Source organism: Dendroctonus ponderosae, unplaced genomic scaffold, assembly GCF_020466585.1.
Source record: "Dendroctonus ponderosae isolate FM_Combo_2020 unplaced genomic scaffold, Dpon_F_20191213v2 Dpon_F_20191213_308, whole genome shotgun sequence".
Lineage (NCBI taxonomy): Eukaryota > Metazoa > Arthropoda > Insecta > Coleoptera > Curculionidae > Dendroctonus > Dendroctonus ponderosae.
In genome coordinates this window covers 1-23,769 of record NW_026018516.1, presented here as the reverse complement: position 1 = coordinate 23,769, position 23,769 = coordinate 1, and the positions used below count along the sequence as shown (strand labels likewise).

Below are 23,769 nucleotides of genomic sequence, written 5' to 3'. Positions count from 1 at the left end.
ATAATATACAATATCGGGCATAATCGTCTCCTGTCCTGGACATACATTTTAAGAGAGAAAATTGGTATTTAATATACCCCGCTAAGCAAAAAAAACTCGGGGAGTAGTTTTGTGCGTTTTGACTTCAGGCTAGAATTCGTTTCAAAAATGCTGCATACTCTTGCGAAAATAGATCCAAGAAGCGCTAAGAATCCTCAAATCGATGTTGACTTGAGATTGACGATCTTTGACTCATATTTTAAAAACTCTTGTCATTGCGTGATAGAGCCTTCTGGTTTCCACGTAAAATGCGGACATTCAAAAATAATGCTAGTTTTGAAAACTGTTCTAAGTCCCTGGCTCAACTTGTAACATGCGTATATTGAAAGCCGCTTGACGTTTTTGGCCCAATATAAAAAATCGGTTTTGCTGTAGATCTGCGACGTCATCGCTATTAAAAATTGGCACTATTCAAAATCGCGGTCCGAAGATATTCCATCTCGCTAGACGTTGAAACTAGGGCTCGGAATTTTTAAAAATCTGATATTCGAATATTCATTTAGTGGTTTATTCGAATAGTAAAATTATTCGAACATTCGAATAATCGAGTATTCGAATATTCGAGCATTCGAGTATTCGAATACTCGAATTATTCGAGTTTGATTCCGAGCCCTAGTTGAAACCAATCAAATAAACATCGGATAATGAAAATGTAAATAATTATTTATTTCATATCGCAATTCTGCGATATTCTTTGAATAAAAAACAGACGGTCTGGCCTAACTTTTATTAACGGTAAGCCTAACTATTGATCGTAAAAGTTCTTCAAAAATTTACCTTTTTTGAAATATCGAGAGAATGGTACGATGTATTTTGGTGAAACGCGCTGTGAGTTTGTTCTTATGTAGGACTCATATTTTGATAAAACAATCGAGTTCAGCCGTTTTGTAGTAGAGTACAGAGAAGTAGTGAAAGTGAGAAGAAGTGTCGTGGTACAAAAACTACCAGAACTTTTCATTTGGTGGATGGAATCAACTAATTTTTTTTTGTTGATGCACTAACCATTTGTTCACATTGCATTTATGCTCTTTCTAAAATCTTGTAGAATTCATAGTTTTTGAGCAAAAAATATATGTTTTCTTGCCTCTTAACAATGGTAGACATTAACTGCAAAACGCGTACGCTTTAACGCAAGTTGTCTTCGCAAAACCCTAATACTTTAACCATGTCGATCACTTCTTCATTAGAAATGGTCATTTGAAACGAATTTGTGAGATTGATTACAACAAATTGATTGATTACAAACATAAATATTTTTTTTGTAAAAACTATGAAAACTGTAATGCTACCAGATTTTACAAAGAGCACAAAATTATGAATAAGTGATTTCAACCAAAAAAAAATGAGTTGATTTCATCCACCAAATAAAACTAGGTAGTTTTTGTATCACAAGACTCAAGAATTCACCATTTGTCCAAAACGGATAAACTCGATTGTTTCATCAAATTATGAGCCTTCCATCAGAACAAATTCACAGCGAGTTTCGAAATTCTCCCGATATTTCAAAAAAGATAATTTTTTTGAAGAACATTGACCATCAATAGCAGAGGAGCCAGACATTTTTTATTAATAAAAGTTAGGTCAGATCGTCTTCTTTTGATGCAAAAAATATCGCAGTATCATTTTGATCATGTGCTTACGGGACACCCTGTATAACCACAGTATGTATATTMCGTACGCTATAACTTTGGTTGCACGTCATCRGTGACGAAATTTGACCACTAAYATAAAAACAATTAAGTCGATTTTTTGGGTTTTGTTTTGGGCATTGGAGAACCTCAAGCAATCAGGAAATGTGAAAAAACTTTAGAATRCTAAATYATTAKGTTGGTAAAAATTACAATGCTGCCRAATCGATCGTAGATTTATCGGACATTTTTTAAGACACATGACGTTTGCTTGYTGCACTTGTCACTGGTCATGCACTTGTCAATTACKTTTGCGTTGACGGTATATTTGTGCTTTTCAAATAAACCATTATTCCAAATAGAATAATCAGAAAAAGCGAGACAGCATTGAGATAATTTAATACTGCTTGGAGTATTTATGTTTATATATATATATAATTTACSGCRGGTACGGCARCAACGCTCGACAGACGATTCATGAYGTGCGACCATAGTTACAGCGTACGGAGTWTATGAGTATATTAGTAAATTAAGTAAGARGGCTTTCTTACCGTCGTTTGTGGAACCAAAACATCTCAAAACTGGTACTTGGCTGACAGAAGAACATCTAAATTCGGAATAAGTTGCGTCTAATCCAAGCTTTGGTGTTTCCATATAATAATCTATCACAATTATTTTAACGGAATTCTGCATAATCGAAATAACTGAAAATAGTATTGCTGTTCCATTATCGTTTGTAATAGACTGCATAAGACAGAACTTAGGAGTTTCAGTAATGCATAAAATCAGAATTAAGAGTTGAAACAATGTACTTATTGGCTCATACTCATACCGCCACAGTTGGATTTTTGAAAGTTTTATGTATCAATTAATTTCAAAATTTAATATTTTATGAAACCGTTTCCTTTAAATACATTGACTTACATGAAGTAACATCACAAATACTGTTATGGTTAATTACCGCCTGACGATTTTAACTTAGTTTTTTAAATACTAGACTTGATATTTTTGTGATAGATGTTAGATATTTTAACTTTATGCCCTGTTTGTCACGATCTAATTTTAATCTATTGTGAAGTTAAGTTTTACATTTTTCACTGTCATTGACTCAAAAAATGTTTCAATTTCACTAAGCTCAAGGCTAAAAGCCCTCTGTTTTCCTTTCTAGAGCCCTGAGAATGACTTAAATATAGTCGAAACGTCGGCCCATGAAAAAATAGTCTTTTTTTTGCCACCATCTATTGACCGAAAAAACCCACAAACCTAAATAATTTCTCATATCCATACTATTTACTTACAATTAAAAAATCCAAAGGCACTTTGGAAGTTTTCAACTATAAACAAATATTGAGGTTAGGTCAGGATTCATTCGTTTTGCTTCTCTACAATTCGGAGAACCACTTGTTGAGTGAGCTACAAATCTAATAAATATTTTTCTTAACGGCGTTCAAGAGGCGTGCGAAAATTACTAACTTTTAATACCGAACTAATAACAAACTGATCTGAAATATGAATTAAATCTATTCAAGCTAAATTTATTTTACAAGCAATTCTTTTTGAGGAAGAAGGAGAGTGCAGTTGCCGATTGACAAATGTTGTCAACCTCTTCTTGTATTTTACAAAGTCATTGTGAATTTCAAATACAAAATACAAGTGACAGTAGCAGTTAGCAGTCGTTTTGTCAGTTACTTCTTGGTATACCAGTTATTGTTTCTTTGTTTTATGCAATTTAGTTTTGTATGTCCTACTTTGTTGAATTGTGTTAATGTTCACATTTTTATATTAGTTCAATTTAATTCTCATAGCACTTTCTTTTTCGCGACATGGACGATATAAAGGTGAGTTGATTGGATATGTTACAGACCGTATGTAAACAGACGTGGTATTTCATATATATGTCCCGGAGATTAAATCGATTTGAGGAATCTTTCAGGGAAATCTTTGAACAACCCACCCTTTTCTTACACCCAATTTTAAGGGTACTTCCAGCTAGAACGAAAATAAATGCCCAGCTAAAACTGCATAAAGTCTGCATTAACCGGACTGTAGTCCGTTCACTAATGGACTAGTCCAAGTTGGACCGTATATAAACAGTCTAGTTCTTTTACAAACCGACTAGTTCCTTTGTTGAAGGACAAGTTTGTTACACATATGAACTGAAATCTTCAGTCCGTTTATATGCGGACCAGTCATTTTATATAATGCCGGTTTTACACATACAGCCTGTAACATATAGACTAATCTAAAACAATGTTTTTTGTGTATTGTATTCCATGTCAAACCGTTGATCAAGGAAATTAAAGTAATAGATAATCGAGATTAATTCCCATACCATCACACGTAAACATGCTTGTAAAAAGTTATTTTGTATTGAATATTATCGAATTTAATGTTCAGTTTACATTCTAACCGTTCATGTTATAGTTTTTTGTCCTTCATGATAATGTTAGATCTTTTGGAAGTTGTGCAATATGACCTGAACTTTACTTACTTTATCTACTTTACTTACTTTATTTACTTGCTTTTTTTACTCAGTTCCCTGATGCTAAAATATTAACTTGATGACTCAACATTCTTGCGTTCCTTCCAGACATGCCGAAAACAAGTTTGTAGTTGAGATTTAATTGTTTTTGTGAGCATATTCATCTTGTTAAGACGCTTCACAAATAATCTTGCAAACATTTCCGGAGAAACTATGGATTCTAAAAGTTTGTATAAAGATGAATAAAGTATGATTTCAAATTAGTCAAGAAAGAACCTGTGTTGTTTTACAACCTTTCGAACAAGGAAATGATTCAATTTTTATAAGGTTTTGACCAATACCATAGGTCTAGGTATTGTATCTATCTATTGATAGATAGATAATCTATCTATAGGTAATCTATCGACTTCCCCTCGATTCTGGATGGAAATATAAAATAAAAAATTACTAACGATTATTATTTACCTGTATTTCTGTATGGCTTCTTATTACAAAGATGATGGTACGTATGTTTATAGTCTTTGACTTAAGTATCTTGATGTTTACGCTTTTACTTAATGCCTAAGAAAAAAATACCGCTGTGTGTTGTGTACTTTATTTCCACCCTTGACTTAAATTACGCACATTTGCACAACTTCTAACAAAATTCGGGATATGTACTGGGAAAAGGGAATTCATAACTAAAACATATTTGTTTTGGTTTGGCAAGGCACCAATTCCACAGATTATGTTCTTGTGTTTGCATCAAGACCTTTTTTTTTCGATTTGTTTTAGAATGATTTGAGGGCTCCAGATGCTGAAGAACAAGTTTTGGGTAAGTTTACATGCAGTTTTATATTCTTTTGTAGATGATCTAGCAAATCATATTGTAATATAATTGATAAATGTAGCGTCATTGTGTAATAGTAGTTTTCGGTTGGCGAATGAACGTAAAATGTAATTTGCGTGCATATTCGGTCATGCTGAATTCATATAAAATAGTGTCTTTCAACTATGCTTCTGGTTCTAAATTCCCCTGTTTTATTTTATTTTTATCGGTTTTAGCGTTAAGTACAGAGTATTCCAAAAAATAAACACAAACCTCATATATTTTTACTCGAAACGTTGTATTGTTCGCCCAATTTTAAGTTATGACATCACATTTGGATTGGCACATATTTTCTGGTTATTTGAACTGCTTTAAATTTATAAACGGAATTTTCTTTAGTACAAAAATGTATAATTTATAATAATCTAAAATACAAAAAGAATGGAATGCTTAACGTAAAGTTAAACTAAAGTCATTTAGAACAGAAAAAATTGTTCGTTTGTAGTGCAACTTATTCTGAGATATTTCAACTATTTTAAAACGACAAGCACACATTGAACACAATGGAAATGTTGGAAATTTGTCGTAATTTGACGATTTTATAACCTTTACCTGCCTAATATTCGCTTTATGAATACAAAATTGATTGAATAGGCACAATGGTTTTACATTGGTTTCACTCCTCTGAGAATTCGTTAGAAAATACGAAAAAAATGGCAACGTTTTTACTTGAGTATTGGTAGTAGAAGATGCACTTTTAATGTTATTATCTATTAATCATGATTTGAAAGATTCAGTTTTCATTGATCAAAATAAATAATGGCAACTTGAATTTGGTTTGGAGATAGGAACTAGGATAGTTAGTAGAAGATAGTAGAGTCTGGTAAATTAAAAATGCGGAATAATTGCGAATATACAGATATAAATATTTGGTGATTTAAAATTGGCGTCACTCCTTTTAAAAGGTTACTGGGATTTACAGAAGAAATAGTGCCAACGGTTAAAAGCGTTTTGAGTTTGATAAAAGCAAACATAGAATAAATAACCATTTAAAGGTTTTGCACAGATTGTTCTTAATCTGAAACTTTTGAAATAATTCCGCAGGTAATAGTTTGAAGCAGGTGAATCAGTGATGATGTTTTATCAACATTTTTTACTAGAAAAAGTTTCTTTAACATCAAACTGCAATATGAGATCCAAAGATTCTTGTATTTGTTGAAAACTGATGTTGTGAAGTGCGGTTATAAAATAACGTGTAGGACTGGCGTAGTTCTGTTGTGTAAGGCACATTAAAAAAGTTGTTATTGGAAAACGCTATTGAAAATTTTAGTTTTGAAACTGTTGAAGATCAATCAACTACCTTATATATAAACTAACAACTGCAATTATTAATAAATAAAATATAGAGGACTTTTTTGCATGCATTATCGTGTGATAAGAAGCTTTAAAAATGTATTTTTCCGTTATCCTTTTACAACCCCTCCAGAGGAATGACGTCAATTTCAAAGCACCTTGTGTATTAACTACCTGAAGAATATAAAGTTGGTTTTAATATTTGAAATTTGTTCCTTAAAGGTGTGGCAGATACTTCAGGATATTGTAACATGAGCGCGGAAAATGGGATTGTGGAAGAAACATATTTTAATGCCGACTGTACTAAAAATGAAATCTGTTTTGTTGACCCACAGGCGGATTATACTTTTGAAATCTCATCAAGCGCAACAGATAATATGTCGTGCTCTGTTGATCCTTTGTCTAGTGGTGATAGTTGTGAAAATGACAAATATTTAATGAGATCTTATGCAAATTTGCAAACCGTTGAAGGTGGAAATTCGTCTTGGGCGAACATATTAAATCCTAATGAAGAGTTAAGTTCAAACTTTGAGCTAGCTTCATCTGAAACCTCAAGTGACAGTTTTCACTCTAATACTTCCGAGGGATCAAATTCTAATCTTGTTCCTGATGAGTCTGAAGACGCAATGGAAATCCTGGCAAGGACTCTCAATCAAAGTATAGATCTTGAGAAACCTATAATTTGCGACGTTGATGAATCGCTTGACATGTCAGATACGGGTTCTCTGGATGAGACTATAATTGATGGGAAATATATTAGCGATACTGAGGATGCTAAATTATCTGAAATATCATATGCACTTATTAAAAAGCATGCCGTAAATATTGAGAAAGGTTTAATTATTGAATATGATGAATCGTCGGAAACTTCCATATCACCACTTGTAATCGAAACCACATATGTAGACCAGTCTTCGATTATTGAACCTAGCGAACTCCCTAAAATATCAGATACACCCCTTATGAACCGAAGTATAGATGTTGAAATACCTAAAATTACTGACTATAATGAATCAATAAAAAGGTCAGATTCTTCCGTTTTGAATCAAACAATAAATGTTGATAGACCTATAATTACAGAAGATGATACTCCACCGGAAACACTAAATGCACTTGCACTACATAGAACCATAAACGTTGAAAACAGTTTAATAACTGAATATGATGAATCGGCAGAAATTTCAGTTGCACCGGTGGGTGTTGGAAAGCGACTTGTTGACTATGATGAATCACTTGAAAATTCAGATATATCGCTTGTAAACGAGACTATAAATGTTGAGAATGCTGTAGACACAGAATATGGGAAACTGCCTGAAATATCAGACGCGCTCCCTAGAAATCAAATTATAAATGTTGAGAATCCGAGAATTAGTGAATTTAATGATAAGTCTGATATATCAAACGCACCCTTAGCGAAGACCGCCATCACCATAAGTAATAAATCAACTGAACAGACGAGCGCTTTCCTTCTGAACCGAATTGTAAATGTGGAAAAACCTATAATTGCAGATGATGCATTTTTTCAAAGTCAAAAGGTAAATGTCGAGAATAAGTTAGTTGCTGAACATGATGAATTACATCCAAAAACCGATACTTCTTCGCTAAACCAAACTATAAATTTCGAAAAACTTGCAATTCGAGAAGATGATAAGGTGACTGAAATATCAGATGCACTCCTGAGCCCTCCAATGATAAATGTAGAGCAAAGCATCACTACTGGAAAGTATGAATCGCCTGAAAAACCAGCTGCTCCCTTGATAAATCAAACTACAAGTGATGGGAATATTTCAATCACTAGATATAGTGATTCACCTGAAAAATCAGGTACAACTGATCTAAACCAAACTATAACTATGGATAAACGTATAATTAGAGACAAAGGCGAAGGAGTCAAAATTTCAGATTGGCTCCATGGGAATCAAACAATAAATGCTGAGAAATTTTTAATTCCTGAAACGGATGAATCGCCTGAAAAACGAGATTCATGTTTCATGAACAAAACTGTACGTGCTGAAAACATTTCAATTAGTATGTATTCACCAGCGCCTACTGATCTCAACCAAACTATAACTATGGATAAACCTGAAATTAGAAAAGATGATAAAGTCGTCGAAATTTCAGATGGATCCCTTGGGAATAATAGAATAAATGTCGAGAAATGCATTCTTCCTGAAAAAGCGGAATCACCCGAAAAAAGAGAAGCACGCTTTATGAACCAAACTCTACGTGTTGAAAATATTTCAGGTACTACATATAGTGATTCACCTGAAAAACCAGTTACAACTGATCTAAACCAAACTATAACTATTGATCAACCTATAATTAGAGAAGATGGTGAAGTCGTTGAAATTTCAGACGGACTCCTTGGGAATCATAGAATAAATGCCGAGAAATTTATAATTCCTGAAAAGGATGAATCGCCTGAAAAACGAGATTCATCTTTCCTGCACAAAACTGTACATGCTGAAAACATTTCAATTAGTACGTATTCACCAGCCACTACTGATCTCAACCAAACTATAACTATGGATAAACCTGTAATTAGAGAAGACAGTAAAGTCGTCGACATTTCAGATGGATCTCTTAGAGGTCATAGAATAAATGTCGAGAAATGCATTCTTCCTGAAAAAGCGGAATCAGCCGAAAAAAGAGAAGCACGCTTTATGAACCAAACTCTACGTGTTGAAAATAGTTCACTTACTACATATAGTGATTCACCTGAAAAATCAGATACAACTGATCTAAACCAAACTATAACTATGGATAGACCTATAATTAGAGAAGATGGTGAAGTCCTCGAAATTTCAGATGGACTCCATGGGAATCAAACAATAAATGCTGAGAATTTTATCATTCCTGAAAAACGAGATTCATCTTTCATGCACAAAACTGTACGTGCTGAAAATATTTCAATTAGTGCATATTCACCAGCCACTACTGATCTCAACCAAACTATAACTATGGATAAACGTGTAATTAGAGAAGATGGTAAAGTCGTCGACATTTCAGATGGACCTCTTGGAGGTCATAGAATAAATGCCGAGAAATGCATTCTTCCTGAAAAAGCGGAATCACCCGAAAACAGAGAATCGCGCTTTATGAACCAAACTCTACGTGTTGAAAATATTTCACTTGCAACATATAGTGATTCACCTGAAAAATCAGATACAACTGATCTCAACCAAACTATAACAATGGATAAACCTGTAATTAGAGAAGATAGTAAAGTCGTCGACATTTCAGATGGATCTCTTAGAGGTCATAGAATAAATGCCGACAAATGCATTCTTCCTGAAAAAGCGGAATCACCCAAAAACAGAGAATCGCGCTTTATGAACCAAACTCTACGTGTTGAAAATATTTCACTTACAACATATAGTGATTCACCTGAAAAATCAGATACAACTGATCTAAACCAAACTATAACTATGGATAAACGTATAATTAGAGACGATGGCGAAGTTGTCGAAATTTCACATGGACTCCATGGGAATCAAACAATAGATGCTCAGAAATTTATAATTTCTGAAAATGATGAATCGCCTGAAAAAAGAGATGCACGCTTAATGAACCAAACTATACATGTTGAAAATAGTTCAGTTACCACACATAGTGATTCACCTGAAATATCAGATCCAACTGATCTAAACCAAACTATAACAATGGATAGACCTATCATTATAGGAGATGGTAAAGTCACTGAAATTTCAGATGAACTGGTTGGGAATAAAACAATAAATGTTGAGAAACGTTTAACTCATGAAAAGGAAGAATCACCTGGAAAACGAGATGCAACCGTTATGAACCAAACTCAACATGTTGAAAATTTTTCAGTTACTACATGTAATGATTCACCTGAAAAATCAGTTAGTACCCCTCTAAACCAAAAAAAGAAAGACATTTCAGAAAGTTTCCTTGGAACTGAAATGAAAAATGTCGAGGAAAGTATGACTGCCGAAAAGGACGAATCTTCCAAAAAAACAAGCGCACCCCTTATAAATCAAACGATTGGAGTTCAGGACCCTTTAGTTAATAATTATAAAGATTTGCCTGAAAAATTAACTACTACTCTACAAAGCGAAACTATAGATGCTGCCAAACGTATAATTACGGAATATGATATAATCTCTGAAACATCAAATGTGTTTGTGAATAAACCGATTGAAAAATCAGCTGCTCCACTAATAAAGTCAAGCATAGATGCTGGAAAATCTTTATCCCCTTTAAGGCAAAGTGTAGTTGTTGAAAATCCTGTGAATACTAAATGTAATGGATTGTCTGAAACCGCAGATAAAACATCAGATGCGCATCTTATAAACCAAACACTAAATGTTATGAAACGGATAATAACTGAGCATGAGGCATCGTCTAAAATATCAGGTGTGCCTCTCCGTCTTGAAGTAGTACACAAGAAAGTTAACGATTTACTACTGGGAAATAAAGATGCTTCACAGATTAACAGTAAAAATATTGTCGAGCAGCTTACTAAGAAATTCAATGAATTAACTAAGCAAACTGATATGCTCGTCATTAATGCGGATAAAATCAGAAAAAATATTGCTCAAGCTGACCAAACTATACTTGTAAATGTATTGGACGTTGAGGCAAAAGTAGGAAAGCTTAAAAAATGCCAGTAAGTTTAATATATATTTTTTCGAATCTAAAATACCGATAAGCTTGCTATAAGTGACACTTTGCACTTTTTAGAAACATTTCAGAACAATATCAGCTACTAGTTTCTTCTCAAAACAGAAAGGTAGCTCTGACTATCCACGCATCTAAGGAAATGGAAAAACCTCTGACGGACGCACAAGCTAGATTGGCTAGTGCCATGCAGTAAGTAGGAATTTTAGATAAAATTCAGTTCAGTACATTTAAAATCAACATTCGTCGTCTAAAAATAATTCGTGTGCATTGTAATAATTAATCGTTATTTAACATTGCAAGCTAATTTTCTTAATATCGAACTTACTTTGAATGTGCGGATATTTCATATAAATTCAGCGAAACGACCTAGATCAGCGTTGATTGAAACAATCTGCAATTGTATTTTAAATACAATGGTTTTATTGTAAAAAAAATTGTCGTTGGTAGAACACTCAATAAATGTTTATCGACGTATTCAGAAAAAACCATATTTTGAAACAAAATATTTCTTTCTGAATTGGTATTTGTTGCTAGTACTGAAGGTTAACTTTTAATTATTCAACTTAGTTTTTTTATTTTCAAAATCAATTGATTGTTCAAAAATAATCCAATATTTTGTGATTGTCCAATATGTTTATGTTTAAGTGATGAATAATTACTTGGGTGTTTGATAAAGCCGTTAATCGCTTGTGCGTGAAATTTGCAGTTTAGTTGTATATTTTATAAAATATTATCTTTTCTCGTATATTTCCCTATATTTTTTATATGGATTAATAGATTTAACTAAATTACTTACATGAACCACACGTCTTATTATTTTTTCCTATTCTTGGAAAAACTGTATTTATATTGTTTATTACAGAAGGTATGGAAAAGCTCAGGCCCTTATTGAGAGCCTCAAACAGAATGAAGAAATAACGAAATCAAATATAAAAAATATCGAAACTCAATTATCTAATATACGAGAGAAATGTCAGCGTATTGAGGACCAGTTCGAGAGCAACAAAAAGTAAGTACAAATATAGAACTATTTAGTAAGTACATACATAATTTTTAACTGAATAAGCAGTGGGGCTAATGCAGTAAGCTTAACCTTCGTACAATTTTTTCGGGTTTTATCTTAGTTTTATAACAGGACTATGCATGTTAAGATCTTGCGTTAGTCTTAACATTCTTATTAGCCGCAGCCTGTAGGATTTTCGTTCCAACGTTTCGGCGGAATGCATGGTCAGCATCCTCAGAGGAGTGTTCGCTTCAGGTTCAATGCTGTTCAGGCGGCGGCGACCCGAAAACTGAAAGTTCAACTCATGGACGGACAAGTCTTAATAGTCCTTCCAGCAACCTTTGATATATGTACTCTGAAATTATGGAATCTTAGGAAGTATTTTCATTCGAAATTTTTAGTGTTTATTTGTTTAAGGTCACAAAATCGGCTCAGTCAAGAAAAGGAAAACTATCAAAATGATATTGCAAAGCAGCAAGCTATGATCAAAAGATTAAAAATTAAAACTTTATCTATGGAAGCCCTAATCGAGCAGAAATCCCAGGAATGCAAATCCATCGCTACGTTATGCGAAGATATTACTAGAAAGCATCAGCTTGAAACAACAAGAAAGTGTAACGAGAATTTGGATAATGTATAGGAAAATTGAATTTTAATTGTTGAAACGAGAATTGCGGTTTACGAGAGAATAATAATAATTACTGTTAATTTTTACGAGAGGTTTACTGTAAAAGTTGCATCCACTATTGTTGTGTTGGAAATGCAAATGGTAAACTTTCTAACTTATTTTGTAATACAGCCATTATTTTAGTGAGTTTGTTTGATTTCAATTACGAACGATCAAAAAGCTTCAAGGAAATTGGTAAGTTTTTCAAGACACCCAGCAAGGAGACCGTATTGTAAGTAAAAATGTTTTAAGGGCTCTGTTAGATCGCCGCTTTTTGATATTGTAAATATAGTCGTTATATTTCTAACGATTTGCGAGAAGTACGATAATAAAACGTTTGTTTACATAAACAAATGCACCGGAGAATTCAAGAAATCAAACTAACGCAGTAAACAAACTACGTTACAAAACTGTTCGCGAAAAACGATAATTTCTCTAAACAGTTTGGCAAAGTGGGTGATTCATCCTTAGGGGTCTATTAAGTAATGAAGGTGTATTTTTAAATAACACTTCTTTTATTTCAAATTGGTTTTAATAAATATTCTGATTCTATAAAATTCACAGTTAAATACTATTAATAAACATAACAAATAATATGAAATTATGTATCAGTTAAATCAGCAACGTTTTTCAGATGCAGCGTCGAGAAGTCGAATATTTCGAGAGAAGTCATTTGCAATTTTCTGTACTTCTTCTTGATTTGCAGTTATAGCTTTGTCTACTGTTACGCCGATTTGGAGTTTATTGTCGTAACTGATAATTCCAAAGGAAATTCCTGAAATATACATTTATTATTGTTAACTTCAATATTTGTTGACGATTTAAAGTCTGCACACTATTTGTGTATTTTTGGACCAATTAGGGTTAAAATATATTCCAAATCTGCATCACCAATTCTACAAAAATTTTGAAAGCTTCTCCTAAATGATTCACCACGATTTAAAGCACCACTATCATCTCTTTTAAGATCATGTAAAAGATTGCTTCTACTACATATGTTTCTCGACCTCAGGGCACGACGAATCCAAAAGCTTATTTCACCCTGAAAAATAATAACGCACGCCGCTGCAACAAGCAGCGCTTCTTTTTTACTCCACGAGTTCATATCACTAACTTAAGGGTGGACGAAGCTCAGTTATTTCAGCATCTAGCTATAACAGTGTTACATGACCACGTTATGCTACATAATTGTAATTTGTCTTTATGAATGTGCTTACTCATATGCAAGTAGTTTTCCCTATACCTACATATAAAGGATAATATTATTTCCACTTACCAATTCGTTTGGCATTGGGAGCTATAGGAACCACTTTTTCCAAAATGCATCCATCAAACATCTCGATTCTAGAGCCACCTGGTATGTTGGTGAGCATGAAAGTTTGGGCGTCGTATCCCATATAATTCTCCATTAATTTAATTGGCACAAAACCCATTGCATATCTGAGCAGCCAGGCGGAAATCTAAATAGATGATATGATTGTGCTTTATTTCAATCTATCAAGCCGTTAATGATAAGAAGTTTGCGTTTCTTACGGAATATGTACTTTGTTTATTGATAAAAAAATAAAGCTTCTGGGAAAATTACCATGAACAATTGCTATTTCGAAGATGACCAGGTAAAACAATATCAGACTTAAAAGATTATTTTTTAATCAGCAATAAAGGTGTCGACAAAACTGTTAAACTGTCAAAGCTTTAACAAAAAAGGAATTAGCTATCAATTGGAATTTCTTTGTAAAGAAACGCTTCCATTTCGTTAATTATTTATATGCAGAATTTAACAGATTCAATGTATGACGTCGATTTTTAAAACAGTTTTCTGATATTTATCAAATCGCAATAAAATAGGCTATTAATAAATAATAACTCTGTGTAAAGTATTAATCACATGTGCCTCAGAAAATAGAGAGGGCCATTTAAAAATTCCTGTTTAATCAAAAGAAATAATAATAATGAGTCTCCTTTGAACGAGAGAATCTGATGAAGTTTCATACACGTTTTCTGGTGTACGAAGCACGTTTCTATATATCACACTCTATTAAATTAATTTGATAAATTTATTAATTTACTGACTGTTGGCAAAAGAATATTTGTGTTTTTGTATTTGAACGTCAATACAAAAAAATAAACATTTTTTGTTGGCAAAAGTCAAAAAATCTTTCATCATTTGCAAATAATTCGATATTCTTCAAAAAAATGATTTAAGAATTTTGTAACATAGACACTTTTTTATTAGGTATATTTTGAACACGATAGCAGGTTTGCTAAACACCAAGATAGCTTTTTCTAATTGATTTCCCTTACTATAATTGGAGTTATAACAGCTTGCGCCGAAGTGTGTCGTAGCATTCGATCTAGAAAAATATGAGCATTCGTTATCGATTCGTAATAAAGTAAGTGTTCCTTTAAAATTTCTGGAGTTGGATAGTGTTCCGTTATCGGACAAGTTTGGGAAACCCTGCGTTATAAAGATGCAAAAATGATGCTTTACTCTCTCAACCATGAAGATTTTATGTACAATCTCCCATATACGTCAATTAATGCATATCTGAGATTAATTGGGATAGGCAATAAGATGCCCTATAGAAGCAGAGAACTTTATACTTACGATGGCATCGGTGTATTTTAACTGTTCGTTCATTGATGCTGTAACCTTTCGTAAGGAGTCCAATATATTGTTGGATGTATGACATGGTAGCGAGTAGCAAAGACCAGCAGCTTTATTGTCTAATACGACGGGTTTAATTGGATCTATTGATGGGAAGTCCAGGAGTAATGCCATTGCTCCAGATATGTGTTCTGGTACAGGTAACTTATTCTGAAATAAATAAAACAACCATACACAAGTCAGTTCGTAATAAAGTAAAATGGAAATAGTATAGTTTGTCGGCCAATTCGTAGCGAGCTGTAAGATATGAACGATTCAAGATATTGTTAATTACTTCAAGTATAGCTACAAAAAAATCAATGTTTTTGTGAACTTGAAACAGAATAGAATTTATTGCTAAAGAGAACTGAAACAAAGTACATTCGTTTTAAAGTTTCTATGAGTATGAGTCTAAAATCATTCATTTTCAGTATAAAGGGAGCGTAATAATAATGCATAGATATGTAATTCTGTAACATTTATTTGTTTTATCAAAAACAGTTGTAATCTGTTTGAAAAATATCTATAGGTACATCACTTTCGTTAAATTTAAATTGCTGAATGGTATGATGGAGATTTATTTTTTATGTCGTAAACGAAGAGAGATTCGAATAAATGGAAGACGTAAAATAGTGTTAAAATTTAAAATGTGAAACTATTTTCTGCCGAAAAATGTTTGCTATGTCCTGGCGCCACACAGGATCACATTTTGGTTTTCCTTGTTTTAAAATCAAATAACTTTTGATATTAGCTCAAATCAATTAATTGTCGTGTTTTTTTTAATGGGGCTTAGGTAATCAGGAATCATCGCTCATATTAAATAAGGCCACTTAAAGATATCCAGATCAGGAAAAATTGGCGAAGTTGATCAATTGTGCAAATATCTTGATCTAAAAAAAAGACTTACTTTATCTTACTGAATATTGTATTTTAATAATTTGTAAACCTAATATACGATGTATTCGATTAAACTTGACTTGCTTTAGCAGGAGACTTTTATATTCCATGAAAGTTTTTCCCGTTTCATAAATGAACACAACTGTATAAAAATGCCAAAATTAGGTTTTCATAAATCGAATTATTCTTCTTACCCTTTTAAAGTAATCCACCATACTCGCTGATACTGCAGTGCTAATTACGCAAGTAAATTTCGATTTGGTTCGCTCTCTTATTCTCTTCACCATCATCAAACAATCCGATTCATCAGCCCAAACGGTAATTTTTTTTCCAGAGTAACTGGTACGGTGCAAGCCATTCACATCGTGTTCCCGCAACTGACCATTTTGAATGAGTCTTCCAAATGCGAAAAACACAAGATCGAACGAAAAATTAATGGTTCCAATAATTTTTTTCTGAAATTATTAACTGAGTTAAATTTTGAGGGACAGTAATTAATTTAAACAATTTACTACTAATATTTCAAGCGGCTCGATTCCTGCTTGATGATGATGGGCAATAGGTGGCTTTATTAATTTTTTAAATAATTCTTCGGTATAATTTTGGGCTGTACTGTCACCAAAGAGCCGAATAAACAGGGCAACCAGCGAAGTACCATCGGCGATGGAGTGATGAAATCTAGCTATTATGGGATAACAATAGGAACCATCCTAAAAATAATACAACAGGTAACTTCAATTGATACAAAAAAGTGAACCTAATAATTGAAATTACATGATTTTAAAAATGTTTCACTTGTATCGAAATACTCAAAATTAAGTGTCGCTGTGTACAGCCGAACATTAAACAACAATAGAACTAATTGTAATAAGTAAATAGGCGTAGGCGGTTATGAATAGGTCATAGACTAGTAGATTTATCTAAACATTCACTCCGCCAAATCAAATGTTACTTTTCGGGTCAATGTTGGGCAATTTCAATTAAATATGGAGATATCATGCAACATTGTAAAATTTAAATATAAACTATAGCTTTAATGCATCAGCAACGTCGGGGTATAAACAGCTACTCAGGAGTCGGTAGGAGACCACAAATCAAGCATTTTTGCTTAAAAATTACATGGCAGTTATGTATTAATAATTTATTTTGCAAATAACTGGTAAAGCTGGCAGAAATAGAAGAGACTAAATTGGCAAAAAAGTTACTAAATTTAACCAGGAATTTACGAACATGTTGTTAGGCTTCAGTGGCGTACCTACTACAAAAAAGTTCGGAGTGGTAAAAGGGAATGTTACTGAATGTTCTTAGTTTGTGCTAAATATCTTCAACATTACGAACGCCCGAACGGAAAATATAATAATATAATACCGCAAGACTGGCTGATGTTGGCGTTTGTTTCCCTGCAGAAAAAAGCACATGCCAGGCAATGCAGGGACTATCGCACAATCACACACGCTGAAGATTTTTCTCAACATTATATATAATAAAATACACAAAAGACTGGAGAAAGAGATCAGAGCAACACAATTTGGGTTTCGAAGTGGGTAGGGAACTCGAGAAGCACTGTTTGCTTTTAATATCTTAGTTCCAAGGAGTTTAGATGTAAAACAGGATGTATGAATGTTTTATAGACTATCATAAAGCATTCGATAAAGTCAGAGACGACCAACTTGTCGAGATATTACTGGAAAAACAGCTTAATACCCGTAAGAACAATAACGAATCTTTACTATAGCCAAAGAGAGCAGAGATTCGAGTTGAAACTGTATAACCGACGAAGTCCAAATTAAAAGGGAAGTTAGGCCAGAGATTAGTAGTAGTCAACTAATCTCTGGTTAGGCAAGGTTGCGTGATGTCGTCATTGCAATTTAACATTTACTCGGAAGAGATTATGAAAAAAGCGCTAAATGAAGAATAGATAGGTATAAAAATAAACGGAAGGCCTATAAATAATATTGGGTATGCAGACGATACGGTTCTAATCGCAGAAACTTTAATAGACCTTCAACAAATTTTAACCAAGGTAGTTACAGCAAGTGCGGAAAAGGGTCTGACACTCAGTGTTAAGAAAACTCAATTTATCATTATCTCGAAAAAAACGGAGGGTCAGCGGTGGCATCTACATACATGATAGCCCCATAGAACGAGTGCAAAAGTATGACTACCAGGGAATGAGCGTCAATAACAACAATGACTTCACTCAGGAAATCAGAAAACGAGTTGAAAGAGCCAGGAGTCATTTTAGTTTAACGAATTATGAGTAATGTTTGCAAGCTTAATTGTAAGTATTATATCCTTGCTCTTTCATCCGCTACTTTTATCACCTGTTAAGGTCGTTACACATTATAAATATATAAAATTACTATTAATTTAGGTTATCACTCACCGAACTAAAATCTTCAAGCGGTTTTTCGCTGATATAGAAGTTCCACAATACAGAGTCATTGTTATCGATTTTAGTTTCAATGATTTCAGCAGTAGCTTTCTTCAAGTATTCTTCATTGAATTTTCCACTCTTTGGCAGTTTCAAAGATTTTACCACAGAATCTGGCTTGCAGCCATACTTCTTCCAGTAAGAATACCCTCCAAATGAGTACTTTGTTCCTGTTAGTTTCGGATACGCGTCTGAATTACCAAATATCTAAAGACAGTTTTTAAATATATACCTACATTTTTTATATTGCATTATATTTTTCAGTGTTTAAGGCAAAATGCCTTTTGCTTGTTCAATCGCAAGATAAGTAATAAAAAACACATTGATACAGAGATGTATAATAATAGAATCTCTAACTAGATATCCAAACCAGACGGAAACTGTAGCGATCCAATTTCAATTATGTTTTAGGCTCTTCTTTAGACACGCTTTATCATTTCGTGTGGGTATTCAAGTATTTTAAATCAATTTATATTCCCAATAGTAGTAGTTCTATCCTATTACATCGTATCACATAGTTGTAAATACATATATAGAAGCAAGATGGTTGCACTATTGTAGTTTGTAGTGACTTGCTTTTTTATTTGCTAATATAAATTAAATTGGTAGATTTTAGTGGATTGTTTTACCTGTTTCCTTATTACAATTTGCACCTTGTTTAAGAGATCAATTTCGCTTTTACTCTTAATATATAATACGGTGGTCAGAAAAAAAGGTGAAACATCAGTCCAAAAGAAAACCGTATCATTCAAGTTGAATAGGCCCCCATACAATTTGCCATGTATTATCCGTAGTATTATATCAACTATTTTCCTATATACGGCGAAAATCGCCACAACAGGAAGTAAGACAATCCATCCCACAATATTTATGAACAAAGTCTTCAATAGGTTTAGTTGCGGTGATGTCTGAAATAAAAAAATATATATTGTTATAGAAAAAATTTTGAAACCAAATACACGTTACTAAACGTGTGCTTAACTAACTGAATTACTTATCCGTTTGTTTAGTGTATATACACATACAACATACTTTAATACCTGTACAATATTTGTTATACTGTATATTATTATTTTATTTTATTTGGTGAACTATAATGAGTTTAAAAAATCGGCTGAGGTATTTTTCCAAATACATATTTGTAAATTTTGTTCAAGCAGTCTTTTCCTTTTGGATGATCTAGTAGTTAAACTCGAAAAAAATTAATACTGTTTTAATTTGGAAAACTTGCACATTGCAAGTTTTCATTGCAATATTTGTAAAATTGTGATGCTTTCCTTTAGCTTATTTTTTTATATTTAATATTTAGTTTTGCGATTATTTTCACCGAAATGAACAGCTAACTAAAATTAAACAGCTTAAAAAATTTATAAGTTTAAATTAAATAATTATAACTAGAAAATTTCGAGTTTTCAGGAGTGGCAAAATAAATCCCGGTCTCTGGAATATCTTGAGCAGCACAAAGTTTAATAAATAAAGTTGCAATAATTAATGAGAAACTGTAGCTTTTATATTTAAATCCAAACACAGTTTTAATATTTATTTATGTTATTTTGTTTTAATACAAGTCTTACCATTTTGATATAACTCTTCCAACGGTTAAACACAAACTATTGAAAATTGAATGAGTTCTTACTTAAATTATTTTATTATTTATACGTCTTATCAGGCTAAATGAAGTGCCAGACTTTATTGGTGCTAAGTTCACGTTATTGATAGATAATACTTGAAGATATTTGTCTCAAATGGTCTTCACGGTGTAAACATCAAAGCATATTTGCGACATTAAAAAAATTTTTTTGTCAATTTTCTAATTATAAATATTTATTATACATTTCTCTAAATATTGGTTAATTGGTTTTTCCGCATAATACATTGTGCGGTCAAGTTTCTGGATCAAATTGCCTTTGTAAGAAAGGAAACTCATCTTGACGGCATTTGGTGCTTTATTTTGTTCTTTTTTTTTATTTCTTCATATATCTTCAGCGGTCTTYTTACAAATATTGCAGTAATTGTGTTTGCAATGCGACTATTTTTGTCCTTGTACTCGGGATGCTTGACATTAAGAAAACTGATGTAGTCGAAAGTAGGTTTAAATAAAATTAATTGAGAAGGCTCTCTAACATCAGTGATTTGAAAATATGTTGGCAGTTTGCACGGAAGGATTTTATCGAACGAATTACCCCGGAATTATTATAATTATTAGTAGTAAATATGTTTCACGCATGCCGCTGCAAATTTTGAGTTTATTATTAATATGTGTAGGCTCTTAAATGGGGCTGCGGCTGCCCTGCTTCGACTTAGTCAGATTTAATACGATTTTTCTGAGGGAAAGGTTAAGGAAAAAGAATTAAGAAAACATTCGTGTTATTGCAATAACTGCTTTCATAATTCCGCAAATACAAAGTTGCATTACACAATGTCAAAAGTTCAGTATTTAATTAGGTTTATCAATGTATGCAGTGATAACAGCAACGAAATATTTTGTCCATACATAAGAAGGGAATGTAAAAAAATTACATTTGTGATACTTAAAATACTTGTGAAAAATGTCATATTAGAATTACGGAACTTACCAATGTTAATAACTTACGATTCGATCAGCCATAATAATAAAATTGGTAATAATAACCACATAAATCAAACTAATTCCTCTTGAATGAATGAGTTAATATAGCTATATTTGTTGTTACTGTATTTCTTGATATAGTAAATATAATTATTTTTTTGTAAACATCTGTATTTTGAGTTATTAACTCAACTAACTTCAAAAATTATAATTCCTAAATAGTTCGGTAAACTAGGTGATTTATCCTTAGGGGTCTGTTAAGTAATGAAAGTGTTATATTTTCAAATATCTCTTCTTTATTCACAGTTCATTTCCTTCATAAACCTACATTAGATAAAAAGACGTCAGCATGTGTAAAGACATTGAACTAAATTCTAGTTTTAATAAATATTCTAATCCTATAAAATTCACAGTTACATACTATTAATAAACATAACTAGCACATAAAAAATAATATAAATTAAAGTTTCAGCTAAATCAGCAACTATTTTTAGATGCAACGTCTAGAAGGCGAATATTTCGAAAGAAGTCGTTTGCAATTTTTTGTACTTCTTCTTGGTTGGTAGTTATAGCTTTGTCTACTGTTACACCGATTTGGAGTTTATTATCATAACTGATAATTCCGAATGAAATGCCTGCAATAAACACATATATGTATAATGATAAATTCAACCTTGTTGACGATTTAATCCTTCAGTTAGCTAACAGTATTCAAGACTAAATGCATGTCTGATGGGATTAAAGGAAACAAAGCATGTCGTAATTTGTATTTATGAAGAAACACTTGCATTCAAGTGTTTACTCATAAATTTTCGCTATTTAATGTAAAATATTATTATTTTCGCTTACCAATTCCTTTGACATTGGGAGCTACAGGGACCACTTTTTCCAAAATGCATCCATCAAACATCTCGATTCTAGAACCACCTGGTATGTTGGTGAGCAGGAAAGTTTGAGCGTCGAATCCCAAATAATTGTCAATAAATTTAACTGGCACAAAACCCATTGCGTATCTGAGCAGCAAGGAGGAAATCTAAATAGACAATATAATTGTGAAGATATAATTCTAGTCAAGCCGATAATGGTGAAATGAATTACGAAAAATTTAGCTTATTGACAAAAAAATTAAAGTTTTAGAAAAAATGGCAATGAACAATTCCTATTGCGAAAGTGAGCAGCTAAACCAATTCCAGACTTACAAATATATTTTCATTCGACAATAAGTGTGTCGACAAAACAAACAAAAATGTTTCAAGTCCAAACTGTTAAACTATGAAAGCTTTTGCAAGAAACGAATGGGGATTTATTTGTAAAAAATGCTTCCATTTCGTTAATTTTCTATATGCAAAATGTAACAAAAATTAAATGTATGACGTCGATTTTTAACACAGTTTCCTWGTATTTGAGCAAATTGCATTAAAATGGKTTATTAATAAAGTTATAAATAAAGTTTCATACACATTTTTCGRTGTACAAAACACCTGTCTAYAAATCACCCTGTAMRTWAAATTATTTTTATTATAATTTAGGYTKATACATATATTAATTKGCAATGACTACATTAAAAAATATTGATTATSAGCGAAGGAAGGTCAGRTGATATTTATTGRCCWGCRAAATAATCTACAACTTATCATGTTGGATTTGAACTGAMAGCTGWAAATATTCTAAAAATTAAWWWTTTTKAACTWTTTTGGATAARTTAGCTACTGAACAGATCATGGACAGTGYGCCAGTACAAAAAACWAACATTTTTTGTTGGCAAATCTTTCATAATTCGCAATKTGCAAAAATTCGTTCTTTATAGAAAGATAAGATAATTATCCATTCGTAGTAAAAGACATCAGGAAATTCTGTCTGTTTAAAAAGACACAAAACTGATGCAAAATAGCCAACAAAAATTTTGGTTTTGAAAATACGCATCAGTCTAAACAATATAGAACTTATGTGCTCACTCCCGTACATGTCGACAAATGAATATCTTAGATTAGTTGGAATAGACACTAAGAGGCCCTCTAGAAGCAGATAACTTTATACTTACGATGGCATCGGTGTATTTTAACTGTTCGTTCATTGATGCTGTAACATTTCGTAAGAAATCCAATATATTGTTGGATGTATGGCATGGTAGCGAGTAGCAAAGACCAGCAGCTTTATTCTCTAATACGACAGGTTTAATTGGATCTATTGATGGGAAGTGCAGAAGTAATGCCATTACTCCAGATGTCTGTTCTGGTACAGGTAACTTGTTCTGAAATAAAAAAAACTGGGATAAGCTAATTGTTGTTAATTCAGTGCTTGAAAAAAAATTAAATCTTCAACAGCTCTACTTTATACTGGCATGTGCTTTAAGCATACATGTTTATGCATAATTATATCAAATAGAAATTAATCAACTCCAATCGAATTATTCTTCTTACCCTTTTTAAGTAATCCGTCATGCTCGCTGCTACTGCAGTGCTAATTACGCAAGTAAATTTCGATTTGGTTCGCTCTCTTATTTTCTTCACCATCATCAAACAATCCGATTCATCAGCCCAAACGGTAATTTTTTCGCCAGAGTAACTGGTACGGTGTAAGCCATTCACATCGTGT

General features: G+C 32.5%; 3 protein-coding genes across 5 annotated transcripts; 1 reads left to right on the top strand and 2 right to left on the bottom strand.

Moving 5' to 3' along the window:
- Window positions 1-3,328: 3,328 nt before the first annotated feature.
- On the top strand, window positions 3,329-12,771 carry LOC125504033. Of its 2 annotated transcripts, XM_048665334.1 has the most exons (7): window positions 3,329-3,505; window positions 4,924-4,963; window positions 6,533-8,728; window positions 9,164-10,943; window positions 11,018-11,146; window positions 11,820-11,966; window positions 12,378-12,771. In XM_048665334.1, exons 1-7 carry the CDS (start codon window positions 3,491-3,493, stop codon window positions 12,598-12,600), a joined length of 4,530 nt encoding a protein of 1,509 aa, XP_048521291.1. In that variant the 5' UTR covers window positions 3,329-3,490; the 3' UTR covers window positions 12,601-12,771. The 2 variants fall into 2 exon arrangements, with proteins under 2 accessions (XP_048521291.1, XP_048521290.1); XM_048665333.1 differs by having other exon boundaries at window positions 6,533-10,943.
- Window positions 12,772-13,140: 369 nt separating this feature from the next.
- On the bottom strand, window positions 13,141-20,261 carry LOC125504034. 2 transcript variants are annotated; one of them, XM_048665335.1, is made up of 8 exons: window positions 20,180-20,261; window positions 19,235-19,513; window positions 18,558-18,812; window positions 16,684-16,881; window positions 16,366-16,626; window positions 15,236-15,445; window positions 13,904-14,087; window positions 13,141-13,402 (listed from the first exon to the last, which is right to left on the bottom strand). In XM_048665335.1, exons 1-8 carry the CDS (start codon window positions 20,180-20,182, stop codon window positions 13,245-13,247), a joined length of 1,548 nt encoding a protein of 515 aa, XP_048521292.1. In that variant the 5' UTR covers window positions 20,183-20,261; the 3' UTR covers window positions 13,141-13,244. The 2 variants fall into 2 exon arrangements, with proteins under 2 accessions (XP_048521292.1, XP_048521293.1); XM_048665336.1 differs by lacking the exons at window positions 13,141-13,402; window positions 13,904-14,087 and adding an exon at window positions 14,828-14,981.
- A 1,191-nt stretch (window positions 20,262-21,452) lies between these two features.
- Window positions 21,453-23,762, bottom strand: LOC109538091. The gene is made up of 4 exons (XM_048665338.1): window positions 23,595-23,762; window positions 23,216-23,425; window positions 22,024-22,207; window positions 21,453-21,809 (listed from the first exon to the last, which is right to left on the bottom strand). The coding sequence occupies exons 1-4, from the start codon at window positions 23,688-23,690 to the stop codon at window positions 21,652-21,654; spliced, it is 648 nt and encodes a 215-aa protein (XP_048521295.1). The 5' UTR covers window positions 23,691-23,762; the 3' UTR covers window positions 21,453-21,651.
- Window positions 23,763-23,769: the final 7 nt, after the last annotated feature.

Coding starts and splice junctions, on each gene's coding strand:
- LOC125504033 (XM_048665333.1), top strand. Junction 10,944..11,017: donor GGAAAGCTTAAAAAATGCCA/GTAAGTTTAATA, acceptor TGCACTTTTTAG/AAACATTTCAGAACAATATC. Junction 11,147..11,819: donor AGATTGGCTAGTGCCATGCA/GTAAGTAGGAAT, acceptor TGTTTATTACAG/AAGGTATGGAAAAGCTCAGG.
- LOC125504034 (XM_048665335.1), bottom strand. Junction 16,882..18,557: donor CGCTTGAAGATTTTAGTTCG/GTGAGTGATAAC, acceptor TATTATTTTTAG/GATGGTTCCTATTGTTATCC. Junction 13,403..13,903: donor TCCCAATGCCAAACGAATTG/GTAAGTGGAAAT, acceptor TGTATATTTCAG/GAATTTCCTTTGGAATTATC.
- LOC109538091 (XM_048665338.1), bottom strand. CDS start 23,690: ATGATGGTGAAGAAAATAAGAGAGCGAACCAAATCGAAATTTACTTGC. Junction 23,426..23,594: donor TGACGGATTACTTAAAAAGG/GTAAGAAGAATA, acceptor TTTTTATTTCAG/AACAAGTTACCTGTACCAGA. Junction 21,810..22,023: donor TCCCAATGTCAAAGGAATTG/GTAAGCGAAAAT, acceptor TGTTTATTGCAG/GCATTTCATTCGGAATTATC.